Source organism: Spermophilus citellus (genome assembly GCF_964194105.1).
Source record: "Spermophilus citellus genome assembly, chromosome: 15".
Taxonomy (NCBI): Eukaryota; Metazoa; Chordata; class Mammalia; order Rodentia; family Sciuridae; genus Spermophilus; species Spermophilus citellus.
The window spans coordinates 34,991,558-35,015,849 of NC_138195.1; the positions used below are offsets into that span (position 1 = coordinate 34,991,558).

Genomic DNA, 24,292 nt, shown 5'->3' on the forward strand with positions numbered 1-24,292 from the left:
ACCTGAAGTTGTAGGGGCCAGCAGGAATAAAGGAAAATAATGGACAAATATTGGCCTAAAATTTTTATGCTTATTGTGTGCCAGGTATTGTTCCAAAGAGGTTAACTCATTTAATCCTAATAACCAAAAGGGATTATTATTTTCTCCATTGTACAGATAAGAAAATAGAGAGAGAGGTTAACAAGAAGCTCCAGGAAATACAGCAAGTGGCAGAGTCAGAATTGGCAGTCAGGCTACCTAACTCTAGGACCTTGCTTTTACAAACACCCTGAAGCCAAGGCCTTTGGTTAATGAGATTTTTTTTTAATAAGAAAAATAAAAACATATGTATTGCAAATGAATTCTGGGAAAATAAGCTGGAGGAAAGGGCAGGATTCTGAATTTGGAGTGAAGCAATTCAGATTATGGCTTTGCCTTCTTGGAGGCAGATTCTGGATATGGGGGTTAAAATCCAGACCTACCATTAACTGCAGTCTCAGGGATTTTCTCTCATTCATTCGTTAGTAAAACAGATATTCTCATCCCTTTTTAATAATTTCCCAGTGTTACTATGAGAAACAGTGTAAAGAATAATTGAAAATAAACAGTTGAAAGTAAATCCTCATCCATCTCATAAGGATTTCAGTAATACTGCTGTTCTGACTTCTCCCATGTTTTATAATAGTATCCCAGGCTACTGCTCAGTCCCCCAGCCTCCATCACTCAGGCCATCCAAGGTTCTCTTCTTGGTTTTCTTATTACTTCATACTAATAAGAATAGCTCATGCTTACTGTGGCCTTAGCACTACTATTATTAATTTACATGTATTAACTCAATTTAGTTCTAAAACCAACTCTGAGACAAATTACTATTATCCTTCTATTGGGAAGAGGGTTATTGCTATTCATTAGAGCTTAATTTCAAGCCTCTTGTCTACTCAACTTGGATGAATAGAGGTAAAGAAATTAAGACACAGAAGTAACTTGCCCAAGCACACATAACTAGTAAACTACTTGGTAGTTCCATCCACTCAGGCCACTTTATTTCTAACACCTAACCAAAGGTGGCCACATTAAGATCTCTAGCTCAGACAGACTTGTTTGAAATCATTAATAATGAGGGTACCGCAATGCAGCATTTATAAAGGCTAGTTCCTCACCTGGGGTTCCTTAATCCTAAATTTGTTTTTGTGGTCTTAGGTTCAATCTTTTTGTTAATAATTACATGTAAGCTAGAAACCCTGATGTCATCACCTTCACTCCCTATGTAGAATTAATCTGATTGTTAGCTAAAATATTCCTCAAATCTGCCTTCTCCTTTCCATTGTCTTATTCCAGTTCAGGCCCTCTTCTTTCTCTCTCAACTGTGGGCCTTGAGTTCAAATTCTTTTTTTCCCCACTAACTTCCTCTATGACCTTTTAAACTTCCCTGAAAATGTCCTTTAGGACTTGCTCCTTAGCTCCTTTTCTGCTCACTTCAGCTTTTTCTATAGGTAACCATATCTGTTCTTTAGTGTTCAAAACCCATTTCTTCAGAATCCAACATTATATGTTGAGTCCCATCTTTTCCCTAGAGCTCTAGACTTATCTAAATACTTGGATATGGTCACTTCAAACTCAAATGAGTTCAAGCCTGTATGCCTAATGCTCTTCTTAAAATCCATTTCTCGGGGCTGGGGTTGTGGCTCAGTGGTAGAGAGCTCTCCTAGCACGTGTGAGGCCCTGTGTTCGATCCTCAGCACCACATATAAATAAATAAATAAAATAAAGATATTGAGTTCCAGTACAACTAAAAAATAAATTAAAAAAATCCATTTCTCTTCCACTTCTGCTTTCTGTATTATCCAGTTGCTTATACCACAAACCTGGGAGTTCTTCTAGAATTAACCCTACCCCATAGTTAATCTACAAGTTCTATAGATCTTCCTGAAACTACTGCTCAAATCTAGCCCACGTCCACATTATAGCTTAACCAAGCTATAGCAATAACTTCCTAACAGGTCACCTTAATTTTATTCTCTTATCCATTCTCTAACACAGTATGCTCTTTGAAAAAAAAAGAAAAAAAAATAGGTCAGGATCTCACTTAGATTGAACTTAGAATGGAGTGTCATCATTTCCTTTAACCTACAGGGCTCTAAGGGATTCTGCATTTCAAAATTTATCTTGTGTCTGCCTCACCCTCTCTCTCAAGGTTCTGGTACAATGATTTCCTCAAGTGTGGCATACTTTTTTTTTTTAAACCTCGGTGCCCCGTACATGCTGTATCCTTGTTAGTTCTCATCATTCTTTTCCTAGTTGCCATCACTGAGGAGTTCTTAAATGTCATGACTTCAGAGAGATATTCCTAACTCCCAAATCTGTGTATACATTTTTTTTCCATTGGATCTTGATTATTTCATTGGAGCTTAATTATTTGTCCCATCTCTTTCACATTTGTAGACTAGGAAATCTAGAAAGGCAGGGACCATGGAGATTTTGTAACTGTTGTATATCTAGCTCTTCTACTCTGAGCCAGGTAGATGGTCTTTGAAGGAATGAAATAAATTAGTCAACTTTTTGACCTCAGATGAGGGACTGCACTATCAAGCTGAGATCCTCTTGGCTTCCATATGTTGAGTGAGAGCCTCAGAATTTTGTCAAAGGGGGTTTGGAATGTAGCTATTTGTCAATGTAAGTCTTTGTCATGGCTTTGATCTGAGGATGTTCCCTTGCTCCAACCTCACTAATCGGCCCTTTAATGTTATCTGAAGTAAAAATCTGGAGATTATGGATACATTAAAAATGAAACCATGTTTTTTTTTTAAAAAAAGGACAAAAAAGAGTATTTTCCTTGTGTAGAGTATGAAAAAATTTACTGTAAGCTCCTTTGTACATGTATTTGACTTAAATTTTGTATTTAAGTCTCTATTAATGTGAGTACTATTTAAGAACTTAGGTTTTAGATGAGTTCATTCTTAGTGGTGGGATCTTGGGTAAGTCATTTAACTTTTCCAAATATTTTTTTTTTACTTCAAAAAACAACCCAATGGCATTTTTTTTTTTAGTAATTATATGAGGTAATGTATGTAAAGATTTTTCCTAGTGCCTGCCATACAATAGTCATTTAACAGGAAATCAATTTAATGCATAAACATTTTTAGAAGCTCAGTATGATAGAGTAATGGATTGAGTATCAATAATCTTGCATTCAAGTCCTGTCTCTACGAGTCCTAAGCTGTATGACAGTAAACATATCACCTGACTTCTGAGCTTTATTATTCTCATCTGTAAAGGGTTGCAAGCAAAATTGGCCTGGCCTGCCTAAACATTTATTTAAAGGATTACACAAAAATACTACCTTGTAATCTATAAATAAACTTACACTATATAGAAATCTTTGCTATTAAAAACAGGATGAGCTGGGCACGGTGGCAGATGCCTATAATCCAAGCTGCTCCAGAGGTTGAGACGGGAGGATCAAAGCCAGCCTCAGCGATGGTGAGGTGCTAAGCAACTCAGTGAGACCCTGTCTCTAAATAAAATGCAAAATAGGGCTGGGGATATGGCTTAGGGGTTAAGTGCCCTTGAGTTCAACCTCCAGTACTAACAGCAACAAACAAACCAGGATGGCTGTGACTCCATATTAAAGAAAAGCAAGTGTGGGGTTTAGATAGCTGAAAAGTCAACTGGCTCTAGAATGTGAAATAAAAATTTCTGAGATTCTGTCAGAGATTCAGTGAAACTGGGCAGCATTCCACTTGCTTAGTTGTTTAATTTTAAAAGGAAAGCAGCCAGCAGGACTGTAAAGACTTAAATATGTTTGCAAATTGATTTTTTTCCAGAGTATTACATTCAATGTCCAGGAATTCCAGGCAATATTCTGGAACTCAATTCCTAAGTTCACGTAATGGAAGGTAAAAATCACCCTGGAAAGTAGAATTAGGCCATCTGCCACATGACTGTTCATTCCATCTGACATGTTGTTTGCTTTCTATTGAAATTATTTTCACATTCATATGAATAATCTACTGGAATATCTGTTTCTTGAAGGCAAGTGAACATGAAACTTTGCAATACTGGAGATCAAACCCAGTGCCTCACACATACTAGGCAAATACTCTATGACTGAGCTATACCCAGCTCTCATTTTAAAATTTTATTTTATTTTATTTTATTTTTATATTTTTTTAATATTTATTTTTTAGTTCTCTGTGGACACAACATCTTTGTTGGTATGTGGTGCTGAGGATCGAACCCGGGCCGCACACATGCCAGGCAAGCGAGCTACCGCTTGAGCCACATCCTCAGCCCCTTAAAATTTTATTTTGAGATGGGTTTTTCTTGGTTGCTGAGGGTCTTGCCAAGATGCTGAGGCTGACCTCAAATGTGAGATCCTCCTCTCTTAGTCTCTTGAGTAACTAGGATTGCATGCACCACCATGCCCAACTCTGACAACCTCTTTACATAGTGATTATTTATAATCATAAAACTGCTTGTATATTAAGTAACCAAGTAGTTTCTATATTAACATGTTGATGTAGAAATTTAAATTTAATTTAAAAAGCTTAGTACCATCAATATATTCTTTTGGCATTATTTATTCACAAATCCTAGGTATATGTCACTGTAGAAAAATGGCTCAGTTGGTATTAGTGATCTTTCTGATTCTTTCCCACTTGGAATCTGTGTATATGACTGAACAAGTTGCTAAACTCTCAGAGTTGTACTGAAATGGACTGAACCTTCTTTTATTTCATTTAGCACTTAGAGTTGTTTGATTCAAGATACCAAACTCAGTATTTTAGAAATCTGTTATACAAATTAGTCTTTTACCAGTTCAATAATACAACACGCATGATAGATGGGCTCTTATTAGACATTGCTACACTGATGTCATCCTGAATTTTATTTATCACCCTTCTCATCAAATAAAAAGCCAGTAATGTCCAAAGGATAGCATGTGCAAGAGTATCTCAACAGATGTCACACTCATCCATTATTGCTCCCTCCAGTTCATTTCTAACTTGCATCTGGAGTGAGTAATAAAGAAAAGAAATTGGGTTTATATTCCACCCTTGCCTTAAGACTTTTAGATTTAGGGTGAAGATCAGAATCCTTAAAGAGACAAATAATCCTATTCATCCATTAAAACAGCCCACATGTGACATTCTCAAGGAAAGATTCCCTGTCACCATTCAGACCCAGGTGAAGGCCCTAATAAACACTGAGAATATGGGCACTGAAAGCAGATTATTAGGGTTTCCATCCTATTTGTCATTTTTTCCCCTCAATGCCATCAAAACTGATGTGATCCATTAGTTAAGTTTGGTTACCATTAAATCTCCCAAATGGATCAGTTAGGGTTAATACCATGTTAAGTGTTGCTTACCAGTGAATTCTGTGCTTGGGTAGAAAACCTCATAGGAGGTGAAATAAGAGTGAATAAACAAATGATAAAATATGAAGGGGGGAAACTAAGAATTTAGGAGGGTCTTAGTATCCTCACATATAAATTTAGGCATACCAAAACTAGATTATTTCTCAGTTCCTTACCTGAGCACACCAAATACCAGTATTTTCAGTAGGTACAAAACAGCAAATACATGAAAGTAAAAACTGTCCATGGGGCTTAGAAGATAAAAGTGAATGGCCCTAAAGACATGATTCTGCTTTCCTTTCAGAGTTATAGGGAACTTTTCAAAATTGTTTTTTCACCTCAAATGCCCCTTTAAAATTTTTTTCCCACTATTGGGGATTGAACCCAGGGTCTGGGATTGAACCCAGGGCCAGACAAGTGCTGTACTACTAAGCTACATCCCCAGCTCTTCTTATTTTGAGACAGGATCTCACTTAATTGCCAGGCTCACCTTGAGCTTATACTCCTCTTGCCTCAGCCTCCTCACTAGCTGGGATTGTAAGTGTGTGCAACCATGCCCAGCCCCCAAATGGCCTTACTAATTGTAGCCAAGTAGAAAGAAACAGGTCAAGGTAAAAATTCAGAAAAACAATATTAAAGAAAAGTAATGTCAGTTGTAAAGTCTAGAAAATTTAAAGAAAGTTCACTTATTAGCTGTTTTATTTTTTTTAAATGTTGAGTGCAGTGTCACCTGCCTATAATCCCAGTGATTTGGGATGCTAAGGCAGGAGAATCACAAGCTCAAGGCCAGCTTAGGTATTTAGTGAGAACCTTGATAACTTTGCAAGACCCTGTCTCAAAAAAGTACTGGGGATATAGCTCAGTGGTAAAGAACATGCCTAGCCAGCATGAGGCCTTGAATTTAAGCCCCAGTACTCAAAACAAAACAGCGTTCCATTTAATTAACTACATATTTTTTGTTTTTAATATAAAACAAGAACTTGATTTATTTTGACTTGGTACTATCTTTCAACCAAAAGTATATCCTCAGATGCTAAAATTGTGAAAGCCTAATTAATACAACTCTGAAGAGTACATTTGTGAGAATTATTTGTTGCTGAATAATCTTCCTGTTAGATAATATATGCCTACTGCATTTCATAGTGAGCTTCTGCTCTTGCAGAACAGGAGACTCAAAAATTACTATTTACTTTTGCAGACATCATTTATATTTAAATTCCTGCCTAATTTTCAAGGAGAGAATTTATGGACTATAATTAGAGTGAAGCGTGTGTGTGTGTGTGTGTGTGTGTGTGTGTGTATGCCTCCAAAAACATAAAAAGAAAGTGAACAACTCATTGGATTTTTCCAAGTTGAAATTCAGTTAAAAGGATGAAGGGGAAGATCTGAATCACTTTTTTTAGGGAAATTTAGAAGCTTCAGAGGAATTCAAGTCCCTCTCTTGGATAGGAGCACACTTCACACCTTGACTGACCGTTCACTGTTAGGAGTGGCTCTTCTTTTCCACATGCCGTATTTCTTTCTTCATCTTCACCTTATAACCTTCTCCCTGCTTTAAAAGGAATGTACACGTTAAGATTTTGTGGTGAAAGAGTTTTAGTTATAGTTTCCACTCTGGTCCCTGGAAGCTGGATTAGGATAAATGAAACTGTTTAAAGCACTTTGTTACTTCAAGTCCAAAAAGACATACAATCTCTTTGGCTTAACCACACAGCTTAGCATCATGGAAGCAAGCAAAAGCACCATAAAGATAAATATGAGATAACTGTACTTCACAATAATTCAGGTTAGTGATACATTTAAAAAAAAATCTACAAGAAATTGTTATTAAAGCTCACAAGACAACCAAACCCCAATTTAAAAAAATCACAATTTGTGATTTTTTTAAGCCAGCTGAACTTAAGTTATCTGATATAATGAGAAATAAATTTCTCAGTAAACCACTAATCAAGAACTAAATGACATGGAAATGCTATAGATCTGAGGGTCTGTTCTTCTTCTGAGGTCTGTAGAATTACCAAGACACTCCCCTTGTTCCTAGACCAAGGAGGCACTGATTTTCCATAAAACAAGATCTTTCTTCACTGAACCCCAGGAACACATTTCTCTTGAGAGTGAGGCTTTTGCACAAATACTACTTTTTATCCTATATGTAACAGAAAATATCCTTTGATTTTCTTCTCATGTAGTCCTGAGAAATTTTCACTTTTTTCTTATGTAAACATAATCTACTAAATAAGAAAGGGTAGAGATGGAGTGGTAGCTCAGTAGTAGAGCGCTTGCCTAGCATACATGAGGCACTGGGTTTGAACCTCAGCACCATATAAAAAAATAAAGGTACTGTGTCAATCTACAATTAAAAACACAAAAATAAATAAGAAAGGGTAAAAATGTGGGAAACAAATGAAAAGTAACTAGATGTTTTCTTTGAGAGATGGGGCTTTATTGGGTGAACTGCACTGCTCAGTGTTGAGTCTGGTTTTGTAACTGGAACATTGGAAATAGGGAAACCTAAAGAGGGGAACCTCTTTATAGGCAAAAATGTAATTCAGATTTCCCCGTAGAATATTTTGGAAAGAGAAAATGTATGGATCTCATATCAGGATTGTGAACTGAGCTTTTGCCACCCAGCTATTCAACTCCTGTCCTTTGGAGTGTACTCCATCCATTTCCCAGGCAGGCACTCAGTTGAAGGTCAGTCCTGGTTAGGGCTTGGCTGCTCCCAAGGAGGGTTTGTAGGTGCCAAAAGGTTTTATTATCTTCCTCTTTCAAACTAGCATATTCTGTCACCAAAAAATGAACTCATCTTTGTGAAGGAAGATAGTAAAAAATATATAACATTAAGGAATGTTAGGAAGAAAAGCCTTTTAATTTGACCCTGGTCAAATGCATATATCAAAAGCAGCAAATGCTTCAAGCTGCCACACTGCAGATGCCAGTCCGTTAGCAGCTTTTTTATGGAGTGCACAAAGCTTTTATCATCTACTTTTTCCTTGGCAGTCTCTCTGCATTACCACTTCATCCTGTTTTCTCTCTTGTGGGATAATTCGTCTTATTACTTTCCGAGTGATCTGCAGGAAGCAATAGTGAACAATAGAGATTTTTCTGTTTCAAGAGGTGACCTTATAGTATGAAAATCATGTGATTTTAATGCAGAAAATTTAAATTCCAAGAGAAGCATAAAACTCATTGATGATTAATTACTTTTCTGGTGATGAGGTTGCCTTCTTCATCAGTAAATTGTTCTTCTGTGACAGATTCACCAGGAATGTTTTTTGCTTCCTCTCCCTAAAGGATGTGGTATACAGGTTAGCAACATACTAGAAGGAGAGATCTCCACACTACTCCAAAAACCACACACATGCTCTGGAATTTGAGAAAAGGCAGTAGCGAATTCTACTTGCTACTCCAACATGACAGGGAAAGACTGGCTACACTGATGGTTACTTTGCAGCCAACAACCTTCAAGCATTAAACCTCAAACATCTATTCAAGCATGTATAGGACAGACAACAACAAAATGCCAAAAAGGAAGAATCTGGAAATATATAATTGTAGAATGCAATCGCACACACAGAAACGCCAAAAGCCTTTATTGAAAAGTTTTAGTGGATTACAGCTCTGACTTGATCATCTCAGAGTGCAGTGTTTCTTCTTTAGTATATATATATATATATATATATATATATATATATATAAAATATATATTTATAACTAATCTAGAGATTTTGTAGATTAAGTTTTGTCTAATTTAAGAGAGTGCCTTAGTTGGGGCATGATATTTATCACTCTTGATAGTTTAAAAACTGACTTATTAAGGGTATATATACATTTTGTGAAAGACTATGAAATAAAATCAGGATACAGAGAAAGTCTTATTTTTATTTATTTTATTTTTGACAGTGCTGGGGATTGAACCCAGGGCTTTATGCTTGCTAGGCAAACACTCTACCACTGAGCTATGTCCCCAAAGTTCTAATTTAGAATGAGATTTTCTTTTTTTTAATTTTTTTTATTGGTTGTTCACAACATTACAAAGCTCTTGACATATCATATTTCATACATTAGATTGAAGTGGGTAATGAACCCCCAATTTTACCCCAAATGCAGATTGCAGAATCATGTCGGTTACACATCCACAATTTTACATAATGCCCTATTAGTAACTGTTGTATTCTGCTACCTTTCCTATCCCCTACTATCCCCCCTCCCCTTCCCTCCTATCTTCTCTCTCTACCCCAACTACTGTAATTCATTTCTCTCCTTGTTTATTTTCCCATTCCCCTCACAACCTCTTATATGTAATTTTGTATAGCAATGAGGGTCTCCCTTCATTTCCATGCAATTTAGAATGAGATTTTCATAGGTCTTAAGATAAGTGAGGAAATATGTCTCATGAAGACATAGTTCAAAAGTACTACTATGAAGTGAAGGGGTCTTATGCAATGACTGTCCAAAGTAGGGGGAAAATTATAATATTAAATTCCTTTGGTACTGATTTTGGTTAGTAACTGTTTGGATTTAGAAGAGGTAAACTCTTAAAGCTCTTTCTCTGGTAAGTTAAAGTGGAATAAATTCTCAAATCCCAGGCTGGGCTCATGTTCTCCTGTTCATAAGCAGTTTGATGGAATCAGATAGTTCCTTAAAATTGCTTCATGAGTGCTATGATTATATAAAAAGATAAACTGCATGGAGAAGATCACTTGGACTGTATCTATAATAACATTACCTTCTTTTTTTAAAAAAAAACTTCTAGAACTAGTAAATGAATTGAGCAAAGTAGCAGGTTATGAAATCAACACCCATAAATTAAAGACATTTCTGTATATCAGTGACAAATCCTCTGAGAGGAAACTTAGGAAGACTATCCCATTTACAGTAGCCTCAAAAAAAAAAACAAAAAACAACTTGGGAATCAATGAAAGAGGTGAAAGATCTATACAATGAAAACTACAGAACCCTAAGGAAAGAAATCAAATAAGACCTTAGAAGATGGAAAGATCTACCTTGCTCTTGGATAGGCAGAATTAATATTATCAAAATGACCATACTACCAAAAGTACTATACAGCTTTAATGCAATTCCAATCAAAATCTCAATGGAATTCCTCATAGAAATAGAAAAAGCAATCATGAAATTCATCTGGAAAAATAAGAGAACCAGAATATCTAAAGCAATCCTTAGCAGGATGAGTGAAGTAGGTGGCATCACTATACCAGACCTTAAACTATATTATAGAGCAATAGTAACAAAACCAGCATGCTACTGAAACCAAAACAGAGTGGTAGACCAATGGTACAGAATAGAGGACACACAGACTAACCCACAAAATTACAATTATCTTATATTAGACAAAGGTGCCAAAAACATGCATTGGAGAAAAAAATAGCCTCTTCAACAAATGGTGCTGGGAAAACTGGAAATCCATATGCAACAAAATGAAATTAAATTCCTATCTCTCACCATACACAAAACTCAACTCAAAGTGGATCAAGGATCTAGGAATTAAACCAGAGACTCTGTGTCTAATAGAAGAAAAAGTAGGCCCTAATCTTCATCATGTGGGATTAGGCCCCAACTTCCTTAATAAGATTCCTATAGTGCAAGAATTAAAAGCAAGAATCAATAAATGGGATGGACTCAAACTAAAAAGTTTATTCTCAGCAAAAGAAACAATCTGTGAGGTGAATAGAAAGCCTACATCTTGGGAGCAAATTTTTACCCCTCACACATCAGATAGAGCACTAATCTCTAGGGTATATAAAGAACTCAAAAATCTAAATACCGAAAACACAAGTAACCCAATCGATAAATGGGCCAAGGACATGAACAGACACTTCTCAAAAGAGGATATTCAATCAACAAATATATGAAAAAATGTTCATCATCTCTAGCAATTAGAGAAATACAAATTAAAACTAAGATACCATCTCCAATCAGAACGGCAGCTGAAAACAAACAATAAGTGTTGGTGAGGATGGGCAGGGGGCGGAAGGCACACTCATACATTGCTGGTGGGACTGCAAATTGGTGCAGCCAATATGGAAAGAAGTATGGAGATTCCTTGGAAAACTTGGGATGGAACCACCATTTGACCCAGCTATTCCTCTCCTCGGTCTATACCCAAAGGACTTAAAAACGGCATACTATAGGGACACAGCCACATCAATGTTTACAGCAGCACAATTCATAATAGCTAAACTGTGGAAGCAAACTAGATGCCCTTCAGTAGATGAAAGAATTTTAAAAATGTGGCATATATACACAATGGAATTTTACTCAGCAATAAGACAATAAAATCATGACATTTGCAGGTAAATGGATGCAGCTGGAGAAGATAATGCTAAGTGAAGTTAGCCAATCCCCTCAAAACAAATGTTTTCTCTGATATAAGGTGGCTGACTCATAGTGGAGTAGGGAGTGGGAGTATGGTGGAATGTTATGAACATTATTATCTAAAGTACATGTATGAAGACATGAATTGGTGTGAACATACTTTATATACAAACAGAGGTATGAAAAAAATTGTGTTCTTATTTGTGTAATAAGAATTGTGACTCAATCCGCTGCCATATATTTAAAAAAATTACATTACCTTCTTTACTAGTGTTCAACTTCAGATTTGTGCCACTTATGGTTTTGGGGAACAAGGATAAATATCTTAAGTGGGAACTTGTATTCCAGGGAATTACTGACCTGTTGTTTAAACTTCTTGTGAAAGGGATATTGCTACACTACAGTGTGCAGTTGTGGTTTTTCTGGGAAAAATAGCAGATCACAAGGATTGCTGCATTCTAGCTCTTTCAGGGTTACTGGCATGAGAATGATAGTGGCCCTGATCATTTTATCAGTTCCAATGGTGAGGGAAATTCTGATTGCTTCAAGTCAGAACCAGTAGAAAGGTAACAGAATGAAGAGTAAAACACTCTTGTTTTGCTAACAATATTCTCATTTTTTATTATTAGAAAGTGATTTTATATTCTTATAGATCATGGATGCAACATATGACTCATTTTGCCTCATGTGGTACAGGTTTGGCTCATCCTTAATCTTGCTTCAAGTAACACAAAAGAGAAGAAAATTGGAAAAATGTAGAAGTCTCATATCTAAATGCACTATGATCAGGATTAAGTATTTTATGGGAGTGTTACTGATATTTTCTATGGTTGGTTTCATATATTGGGGAAAAATATAATTTTATTTTAAAATAGATATGGGGGAATAACATTTTACAAAAAGCAGGTCACTAAGTATTATGTATGAATCCATTACCTTAGTTTTTATACCTATAATTGTATATGTGTGTATATATATATATATATATATATATATATATATATATATATATATACACACACACACACACACACTTAAGCTTCAGATTGTTTTTACATATCTAAGCCTATGTACAGTGGCTACCTCTGAGAAATATGGGTAGATAGAACTTTATATACTTTGAACTGCTTGATTTTTGGGAAAAAGATATGTAAACTTATTTAGAAAGCCAATAAAAAATGTTGAAAATTGACAAGATTCAAATATCTGAATTTTTATTTCAAACTTTGCAATAGTTTGGTTATAAGTTGGTTTAAAGTTTTATCTTGACAATCACTGATTCTGCTAAGCAAATTAAAAAAACAAGCTCACAAGATAGGCTAAAACTTAAATTGCTTTTAAGCATTTGAAATCACTATGGAATTATCAAATTATATAGAAATAAATGAATATACTGATGAGATTTCAAGGTCCATAATAGAATCTGTTAACTCTTTCCTAGGGTTCTGAAAATAGGTGGACTTTTTAAAACATATTTGCTATGAAAGTAAAAATTGTACAATAAGTGGGATGACAGTACAAATTGAATACCAAGACTTGCCCAGGTTGTGGCAATGGAATCCTTAGCACACATGCTGTTTCTTTGGGGGATACTTCCAAACAAGGCTAGCTCAAGGAGGCATGGCATAACCCAAAAGACATTTCAGTGCTGAGATGCTAGTAGGATTACTGTGGCCACGAGTGTAACTGTGCTGGTTCAGTGAAGGGACAGATAGCATCCGTGAAGTAGGTTAAGTTCTAGCCCCACCAAATAGTCTTCACCAATGACAGTCTAACACTGCCCTCTTATGTGCTACTGGAAATGTCTGAATAGCCAATCTCCTGATATAGTTTAGTAAAAGGTATTCATTTTTTTTTTTTTGTTCTGGGAGAGAACTGTAATGTTGTGGGAAAATCACTTCACTATAGGGTGAGGGATCTGGTCCCAGAGCTACTGCCGCCCAGCTATGTGATTTTAAGTAAATCAATTCATATCCAGTATTGTGATCAAGGAAAAAAGAATAATTTCAGTCTTGATGACACCTTTAGGTCTTAACATTTCATGTTTGTGACAGATGTGATTCTGATGTCGTATTTACCATATACTACTTGTAGTCCTTAAGCTCTCTTACTTTATTTAGAAAGACAACACCATATGGAGTAAAGAATCACATCTGTTGCTTTCCTCTTTTCAACTGCTCCAAAAATCAGAACAGAAAAATATTAACTGGAAAGGATTCTATATATGTAACAAAGTCCTTTTTTTGTTATGCGTATAATTTTGAATGATAATTGTAGTTATTCTAAGCCTTTGATTTCTTATCAAATGTAAAAGGCATTTCTCAAAGCTTGTTTATGATTTGTTATATAATGCTCTCCTCGGTTATAAAACCTATTCTCTGATGATTTCACTCATTTAATCTAAAATTACACTAACATCAAGAAGCAGGTATTTGAGAAGAATTGAACACCTCTGCTCTATGAAGCCAATAGGATTTTACTAAGCAGGCTGAATCCTTATAAATATGCTAGACAGCAATAAGTAATATTTCCAAAGAAGTGATAGTTGGTTTATTAAGGGAACCCTACTGATCTCACAATTGATACGGGGGACAGCTCAAACTTCTGTTTCCAAAGTCTTAAAAAAGTTATACTGTCGGGGCTGGGGATGTGGCTCAAGCGGTAGCGCGCTCGCCTGGCGTGCGTGCGGCCTGGGTTCGATCCTCAGCACCACACACCAACAAAGATGTTGTGTCCGCCGAGAACTAAGAAAAAATAAACATTAAAAATTCTCTCTCTTTTTTTTTTTTTTTTAAAGAAAGTTATACTGTCTTCTTTCATCTGATCTTGGTGAAAAAATACAAAGCAGCAGGATTAAGACATTTTGGGTATGCAAAATGTCTACTCTCTGTCTTCTCTACTCTCTTGAGTTTCCTGACACTTTTGGACTTGAATAAGTTTGGTAAACTCTTTGCAACAGACATTTCTCTTTCTCTATAGAGCTACTAACAAAAGAAGCCTCAAGTTATCTGGATGACATTCAGTGTTCTTCTGTGCCTTGAAACTGACTTCTTGGTCCTCTGCACTCAATTATTCTAACCTCAAGAAAGGTCTATCTAAAGACAAAGTAATGGACAAGTGACACACTGCAAGGAGCATCCTCATGGACTTGATCATGTGTAAGATTGGTGCATCAAATATTCATAATGTTTTTAATTGTGCTGTAGTAGAGTGGAATTATACTTTTCTAACAAAAAGTTGTTTTCTATACTTACAAGTGCAGCTTTTTGGTGCATGTTAGTACAGTTAAAAATACATTCAGGACTGTGGGTATAGCTCAGTGATAGTGTGCTTGCCTTGCATGCATGAGGACTTGGGTTCAATCTAAAATAAATAATTAAATTAAACTAAATTTAAAAAACCTATTTCAGAAATTTTTGCTTTACTTGTGTTATGCCACATATATTCATGCCAGACTATAACCTAAAATTCTCAATGAAGACTGATTTGCACTTAAAATTTTTCATTATCTTTCTTCTTTATCTTGCCACCTTTGGCTGAGGCTTCAGTGAACATTTCATTTGATATGAACTACACCCTCACCAAGATACAATCTTTGTTGACACATATAACAATTCTCCAAGAAAAGGAGGATACAAAACCAAGAATTCTCAGATAAAATTGCAACTCTCACATGTCAAACAGGTCTATATAAAATATTCACTTCCATGCAACATGGACTTCCTTTTTAAATTTTTTGTAAACTTTCAAGTATGCAAAGAAACATACAGAGTCATTTAGTTACCAAGCATGCTGAATTTTCAAAACCACATGAAAGAGATTTCTAGTAATATGGCAGTGGCCCATAATGATCTGGCTGCGGGATACCTTAATAATCAAACGCCGGCGAATAACTCGGGTAGTGACTCTCCGTTCCTCCTCTGAGCTTGAATCACTCTCACTGTCTCTTAAGTCCTGATAAATGCATTTTTAGTATAATTTTACCATCACATTTAAAATAAAAGACACTGCTGAGAAGGGAAATCAAGAAAGAATTATTTACTTGCTGTTCTTCCCCTACTAAGGAATATTATTATATATGTTTGTGAGAATACTAAGATAAATTTAAGTGGAAGAAAAATTTTGAGCAGGATTCCAAGTTTGTATATGTGTGTGTATATATATGGACATATACTATAGGTAAAGAGCAAGATAATTAAATTATAATTTATTAAAAATAATTATAGAGCCTTTTGGCTTCTGAAATTAAAAACTATCAATTTGTAGAAACTTATATTCCTTTTTCAACTAGTTTTAAATATACATTTGCCTTGAATGTATTACGTTATATTCTGGGTCACATTTCACTCAGCATAATGTGACACACAAATTTGTATCAGCAGAATATTATCAATACAGCTAATACTAATTTTATGCAATTGAATGAAGGATTGACAGCTTAACGATCTGATATGAAATTAGAACTGAGAACACTCAAAGAATATGGGGTAGATAAGAATGTAGTAATTGCACAAAATTTTAGCCAATAAGGGTAGGAATCAGGAAAAACTAAAGTGGCAAATAGTTCATAATTCAAAGGGGAAAATATTTTTTGATTTTTGAATAAGGGCCATGGTAAAGAGTATTTATTGAATTTCTAAATTGTAATGGTGGAATTCTGGTAATTACCTCAAATCTAGAGATAAGAGTTAGTTAATATCTGTTGGAAAAGTGAGAATGTGTGTAAAAACAGTAGGGAAAAAACACAAAGTTGCAACAGCAAGTATAGGTGTTAGATAAAATAACTTATGAAATGTTAGTTGCATAGATAATAAAGTAAGCCCCTTTTTTCCCCACCAAAGATAAACTTGACAAGTATGTTAAATTAACAGCAACATTGATTTTATAGGGCATTTCACCTGAACAAAATATTCCATTGAATAATGTTTTCCAGAGGAAATAGCAGCTAGTATCCTTGTAAGAAATGAAGAATTTGAAAGCCAAGTTCCCTATTATATTTTTAAAATTTCAGCAAGAACAGTAAATTTGGAAGACTTAGATCTAACTACTGTATTATGAATGCAGGTCTTCAGTGGCTTAAAAAGGCAGAAAAAAAAAGTTAAGAGGAATTCATACTCATGAAAGGAGAGAACTGCTCACCAGTGTTCTAGAATTTGGATGAGGCAAAAGTAAAAAATGATTTTGAATTATTCACAGAAAAGAATCTTATTTTGGGAAAAAGGTTTCACTTGAGTAAATTAAAAGCAGAAGAACATATATTATTGGAAATACCAACAATACACCTAGTTGTCAGTTAGATAATAGTCCTTTCAAGAATCCTGAGACCAAGCAAGCCCTTACATAAAGACAACCTAAAGAAAAAGTGGCCATTTGGTCAAGTTTCAGTTTCTACTTTTTTGCTGTAGTCTGGTAGGCTTAAGGTAAATAGAAGACAGTAGTAGGATTTTAAAGAATTCCTTTAAGAGATTTCCCTAGGAATTGGTAAAGGGGGGATATTTCAGTAGTACAAATGGAATTTTCTCAGTATTCCTGAAAATGTGTTGCTGTATAAAAAGAGGGAGAAAATAGTAGACTTTTACCTTGTAACAGCAAGCAGTCATCCGTGTAAGAGCAGCACCCGGACTTTTGACCTGATTTTTTAGGGGATAAAAAGGGGACTGTTTTCTGAGATCATACATCAGATGACCTAGTTGGTTGCTACATACTGTGATAGATCTGTGAAAGACATATGATGAACACCTTTGGATTTCTTGTGAGGTCACTCATATCTCCCAAAAGCTTTAACTTCATTATGGATTATTTATGATATCTAGTGTTTAATCATTAGAGTAAGACTGAACCAGTATCAAAGATACAGATTAATTTATAAGCAATCTTGAAAGCATTTTCTAATAAAAATTTGTTTCGATTACTAATGAACCCAGCTGAGTTTCCACTTTCAACCTCCTTTTATGCTAATGCTAGTATGGTTTTCCAATGGCCAAGAGAAGTGCACACGTATACACACATCAGTGCTTATTTATATCATACAGTAACTTGCAGAATGTCTTTACAGGTAAAAACCAGTTATTGATTTTTAATAGGCTTTTGCAGAATGTCTTTACAGGTAAAAACCAGTTATTGCTTCTCCCTATATTTTGTAGGCACATCTTAAAAGGGAATAGTCTATCCAAATTCATTCTGCTTAAATATATTGAGTTAATTCAAAGAGAAAAATCAAGATTCTAAACTATACTTATCAAGAAAGAAGTAAAAAGCTGGAGAAACACTCAAACCATAAAGCTTATAACAAGCAGAAAAATAACCAAAAGATAAGTTTACAGAAAGAAAAGGATATGATTTGTTGATAAATTCACAGAGAGTGACTGAGAGTATATGCTGAAGTTTTTCTAAAACTCAAATAAATCGTGAATTCACTGTTTGACCAAAAAAAAGTCTTTTCTAAGTGTTTATATATCTGTTGCATAGGTGACCAAAATACACAAAAATCGAGAGCATGAAAAGTAGGAAAAATCTCATTTGTATTTTCTTATGTCCATCTTGGAGTCGCAATTTCAGCTTAAATATTTTAATATCAAAAAATGGTCAGCCTCAAAGAATTTTTAAAAATCCATTAGGTGATACCACAAAAGCATACCAATATAAAGAGCAAGTTTATAATTCTATCACAGAAAGATGATTCTTTTTTTCTAGTAATTAAAACATTTTTAAGTTGATAACTAACTATAAATTTCTAACTGCTGCCAACCCACCTGGTAATTGTATCTCTTCAATTTTCAAAATGCTTTCAGACAAAAGAACTTATAGAACTCTTAGATGGTTATGATGCTGTATACTCTTTAAATTATGCCCCAAAATCAAAAAGATAAGAATTATCCTTCCGTAAGAGAGAACACTGGGTTTGGAGTTGGAAAACCTAAACCTCATATAGTATTGGACCTCAAGCTAGTTACTTAATGTCTCCTGAAAAGGGCTAGAGATGCTTATTTTTTTCCCTACCCAATGAATGAAGGTCTGATCAAATGGCATGTTTTACTCAGCATTTCCTTTACTTCCACCATTTTTGCTACAACTTTTTATAATTTAGAAATAGAATCTTAAGTCCTGTGCTGTGGGAGTAATCAAAAGAAGCAAAACATCAATACTTTTAATTTTTATGATGACATTCTGGATGACCAGAGGACATACCTTTGGCTCAGACCCACTAGATCCCTCTTCTTCATGGAGGTTAAGCCTTGGCTTGCCATCAGCAGGAGAAGTCCTACTCATCTTTTTTATACTGACAGGCACACAGGGTTTAGGCTCTTCTATTACAAGCTTGCTGGTTTCTTCCAGAGATTTCTGATATGCTGCTAGTGGTGATGTTGGTTCCTCAGCACGACCAGATCCGTGTACTTTTGGTTTCAGAGTTTCCTTAGCACTCTGTTTTCCTAAATCATTTTGGGATTCTGGAAAGTAAGATTTTGTCATTGCTTCAGATGTGACTTCTGCATGGGTTCCATTAGCTTCAAATTTTCCAGGTTCTCCTTTGAGATATGAGGTAATGGAATCTCTGCACTGATCAGGGCTGCAAAAGATAAAACGTGCAAATTTACAATGGAAACATACGACTTTAGAAGCTCCAAAGTTTTAACAGCCATTCTTCTTAAGTATTTCTGAAGACATGAAAAATCTGGTGACTGAATCTAAACTGAGGGACTTTCCTAGGTGGGTGTATGAGGAAGTATGCATAGGTTCCAGGCATCTCCTACATCACAACTGACTACTCATGCCAGTTTTTTTGTTTGTTTGTTTTTTAAACCTGGGATTAAACCTAGGGCGTTTAACCACATCTCTACTCTTTTTATTTTTTGTCTTGAGACAGGGTTTTGTTATTTGCTTAGGGCCTCATTAAATTGTGGAGTCTGGGCTTGAACTTGAAATCCTCCTGCCTCAGCTTCCTGAGTTGCTGGGTTGACAGGCATTTGCCACCATGACTGGCCCATGCCAGGTTTTAATTGTAATTCAAGAGCTACTTAAATTCTACATCTTAAATTGTTTGTGGATATACTTAAGAGTTCCAATACCAGTAATTAAAAGGGAAGGTTATTTCAAATTCCTATCATATCACAGTCAAAAAACAAAACACAAAACTTCCTGACAAAGGACAAACGATTCTTGAAACTCTAGCATCACAGAACCCCAAATTTTAGTTCTTTGTTTTCAGTTATGAATCCAGCCATCACACTTATTCAATCATAACAGCTTTCCCTGAAACTCATCTTTCTCCACCCTTGACCTTATTGGTGATCAGTGTTGGTGCACTCCCTTTGTTTCTACTTCCTGTGAGAACTGGTTTCTTTTCCAAGACTTACCTCCCTTTAAATAGACTTCAAGTTTTTTTTACTTGTTTCAGTATATTAATGTACTACTAGTTTTATGCTAGCTTTAGTATAAACTATATTCACTGTTTTGTAATTTGTATACTGTTTTTCATGTCTTGTCTATAGAAGGCAATGACTAGTGCAGTATTTTATGTATAAGTAAAATATGTATAAAAATGTGTGCACCTACTTTAAATCAAAATCTGGTTAGCAGAACATTTTTTTTTAAAGAACTTTAAAATAGCACACCCCATTTTAGTGTAACAACAATCTCAGCAGACTTTGAAGTAGTATAGGATATTTACTTTTATGACTTAAGCAATGTGGATAGGGGAGTAGAAAATTATATTTATCAACTAAATTTCCCTACATATGATTATACCAGAAGTCACTATCATTTTCTTACTTTTATGGAGCAAGATGACTCAGTAATTTTTCAATATAATTCACTGGCAGAGCCTATATTAAATAAAGGATGTTAGCCAGTTAATAATAATGAACACCTTTTCCTATATCTAAATCCGTTTTCTAATATGCAATTACAAATTATTATATAACTATATCTGAACACAGACATCAAAGTTACCAGTATTTGTCTTCTTTGTAGTAGATTCTTTGGTAGCCTATATAGAGAATTTATTGATGACTTCATTTTGCAAAAGGAGTTCATAAACTTCTCTTTACAAATTTTATAAAGTCCCTCTTTCGGAATTTTTACTGAGCAAGAGATTTATCAGCAATATGGAAATATTTCACATGGTTATAAAATAATATCAGTTTCTTGAATCCAACCTAAGGCTTTTACTAGCTGCCACTGAAGTAAAAATATTTTAGTCTGACATGTGGGTCAATAAAAATAATGTCACCATTACTAAAAGATTACTATTTGCTCTAGTCATGTTGTAGGTATGATACATGCTTTCTTTTTGAGGGAAGTAGTAGTTTAAAGATGAGCAAAGTAACATTGTTAGAGATTAGAAATTCATCCAGTCACAAAATGTGTACCTAGTAGTGGTGGGATTTGACCAAATGTCTGAGGATCTCTAGACTTCTTATCATTCTAGATCAGGGTCAGTATAAAAATAAGCCAGATTCATGTTTAGGGAATTATTTTGGTTATAAATAACAAATGAGAGATATGGCAATATTTTTGAAGTAGAGAGTTATGTATAGAAAACTGGAAGGACATAAATGTTAAGTTTTTATTACTATGGCAGGAAAGATACCATTTCTTCTCTGTACTTTCTAAAATGTACATAGAAGATAGGGAATCCATTATTTTTTTCTTTTTTGGTGTCGGTAATTGGTGTTGGCCCTTGCGTATATTAAGCATGTGATCTACATGCTTCTAGCTATGCCTCTAGCATTTTCACCAAAATTTTAATGATGGTTATTGCTGGATAATGGGAATGTATTGATTATTACTATGATTTGTACTGGGGAATAAACTACAGGGCACTGTACCACTCAATTACATACTCAGCCCTTTTCCTTTTGAGACACCTTCTCACTAAGTTACCCAGGATGGCCTCAAACTTGCAGTCCTCCTGTCTCAGCCTCCTACATTGATGGGAATACAGGCATATGTCACTGTGCCTGGCTGTATTTCAATATTTTGAGCATTATATTTGTAGCTCAGAAACAAGAAATATTTATATAATTAAGATTTGGACTTTCATTTATTAAAGTGTCTTAAACATTAATTACTGGCTATATGAAAATAATAATACAAGTAAATACTAGAAATGTATAGTTCCCTGCCTCTCTTTATGGTACTGGGGCCTCACATGTGCTAGACATGTGGTACACCACTGAGTTACATCCCCAGCCCCAAAAGTACAGTCTTCTAGAGTAAAGACAACATATAAACCTTTGGGATGTATGTAACATTTTTACTTATTACTTCAGACCATCAATTGTTCTGAGAATTACATTTGAATTTAAACTCACTTTTCCTATCTAGATTAGAATCATGCACCAACTTTTAAAGTAATATTCCAGAACTTGACTGGTAATTTAGAATCACTGCTAAAAAAGCATCTATTTAAAACAAAGCATTCAGAGGTCCCCTGCATTTCAGCTTGCTTTTCCTGAAATAGAGCCATACCTGTCATCCAGTCGATCTAGTAACCCACCAGTTATTCTTCGAGCTTGAGCAGGGGACTCTAGGTTTCCACTTGATGTCTCATTCTGCCAACCTGTAATTGAAGACATTTCCAGTTCTGCTTGCTGAACACGTTTAAGAATAGCCTGTACTTTTTCTTCTGTCATCTCCTCAGACTCTACTCCTTCTTCAAGTTGAATGTCCTCAAATAGAGATTTGAGTTTTTCTTCTGTCATCTCCTCATCAGGACCAGATTTTCCTTTCTCCTGCTGCTCAGAGCGTATGCCTACTTTTCTAGTCTGTTTCAATGGCTCTGCTGGTTTAACAACTTTTGGGACCCCAGCCAAATTTCCGAGGTATTGAGGATACTCACTCAGACACACATCCTCCAACTGGCTCTCATCTACATCCACTGCTTCAGGCATTCCTGTTAAAGGCACTGAGTCTTCCATTTTGCTGTCTTCTAAGGAAGTGTCTTCTGCAGTTACAACTGGAGGTCCATCTGCTGAATGTTCTACGCTTCCCTGAGAAGGCACTAGCCCATCACTCAGTCTACTGGGGGTTCTAAAGGGAGACTCTATGCTAGAGATATCACTAAAATAATCGTCTTGCTGGAAAGGGGTGGGTGGTGTGTAGTGCAACCCTGTGGGGGTTTCCAGTTCCACTTGAAGGGAAGGATAACCTATGGAAGACAGTACATTTGGACTGACTGGAATGAATTAGAAAATACATCAAACAAAACACATGGAATGATTAAAATTATATCAGGTATGAAAATGCATGATGAATCACAGAATAATGTTGATCATTTATTGGTTTAGTTCAGTTAAGTGTAATACAATGAAATAAGACTAGTGTAAACTATAGTAAAATAAAATACTACCAATTATTGCTATCAATTTTGGTAATTTAAATACAGTAACTTAAATATCCAGGCTAATTGAATAAGAAGTTAGTTGTCATTATATAAAACACATTTCATGGCCAAATTTATTATCTTTCTAGTTTTAGCATGCAAAATTCATAATGTGGTGGACTGAATACAGCAAGCCACAAGAAACCAAGTAAATTAATTAAATTTAATCAATTAAATCAAATTATAACTTATTTAAAAAACTGTACATATGAGCAACACAACCCAATTCTTAATTATTGTTTTGTATGAAATTTATAGGAAAGAAATGAATTTAATCTTTGGAAAGAAATAATTATTAGATTTTGGAGCAGTAACACTGAGTAAAAACCTAAAGTTGTTAGGAAAAGGATGTAAAAAGAAGACAAAGTAGAAAAGACTTCATGTAAAGTTTTCAGGTGTCATAATGTAACAGAAATGAAAGGACTGTGGAATATATGAAGGTCTTGGTGAAGTTGGTGATGGAGTCCACTTAGAACCACGAATTAAAAGGAAAAATGACACAAAACAGGAGGAAAATCATTTTCCAAGAGCACTCAGAAAATTCACAACAATGCTATGATATGTGTAGTTTATTAATTAACCTGCTTGTAAAAGGGAAGGAAGGAGCTAATCTCATTTTAAACATTGCTGTATGGACTACAGAAGTCTTTTTCTGCTTAGCAGAGAGAAAAGTCAACAATGGTCTGGTCATGGTGAGGAAAGGAAGTTTCACAAAAATTCACTAAGAGGAGAGACAGGAATAATTTTCTGAATTATTTGTCTACAAAAATTTCCCCAAATCCATATTGTGGTGGACAAAATACAGCAAGCCACAAGAAACCAAATTTTGTAATTCATTACCTATCCCATTTAAAAAAGTGTTACATATGAGCAGCTTCCCTATCTGTCCAAGGTAAGTATAGACTTAGCTATTATTATAAATTGAAATTGCTACAAGTAAGTGGACCTTTTTCATTTATGGTCACCTATAAACCAGAGTCTTATAATTAGCTACAGTTTATAATTTGCACAAGTGAAATTTATTTCATTTTGGAATTTCCTTAAGAAATTTAAAAATAAGGAATACAAAATATTAAGTCATAATAACAAAAAGCCCTTATGAGTTTATTTTAATGATATCCTGATATTAAAATGTTTAGTTAAATGAGGCTGCTAAGAACACAACACTTACGTTGTATTTTGGTGATCTTTTTTATTATAGATACTTTTATTAGTTTCCCCCCCCCCAAAAAAAA

General features: G+C 35.0%; 1 protein-coding gene across 10 annotated transcripts in view; it reads right to left on the reverse strand.

Annotated features, from left to right (window-relative positions):
* ANK3 (ankyrin 3) overlaps positions 1–24,292 on the reverse strand; it is a 508,367-nt gene that overhangs the window by 4,847 nt on the left and 479,228 nt on the right. For 4 of the 10 annotated variants that reach the window (XM_081268437.1, XM_081268435.1, XM_081268439.1 and 1 more), the window contains 7 exons: positions 22,145–22,823; positions 18,863–19,241; positions 17,254–17,304; positions 15,542–15,628; positions 8,543–8,626; positions 8,353–8,409; positions 6,803–6,890 (listed from right to left, as the gene is read on the reverse strand). In XM_081268437.1, the coding sequence (XP_081124563.1) occupies positions 6,822–6,890; positions 8,353–8,409; positions 8,543–8,626; positions 15,542–15,628; positions 17,254–17,304; positions 18,863–19,241; positions 22,145–22,823 (1,406 nt within the window). In that variant the 3' untranslated portion in view covers positions 6,803–6,821. The remainder of the gene's footprint in view (positions 1–6,802; positions 6,891–8,352; positions 8,410–8,542; positions 8,627–15,541; positions 15,629–17,253; positions 17,305–18,862; positions 19,242–22,144; positions 22,824–24,292) is intronic. The other 6 variants (XM_081268444.1, XM_081268443.1, XM_081268445.1 and 3 more) reach the window with 3 other exon arrangements.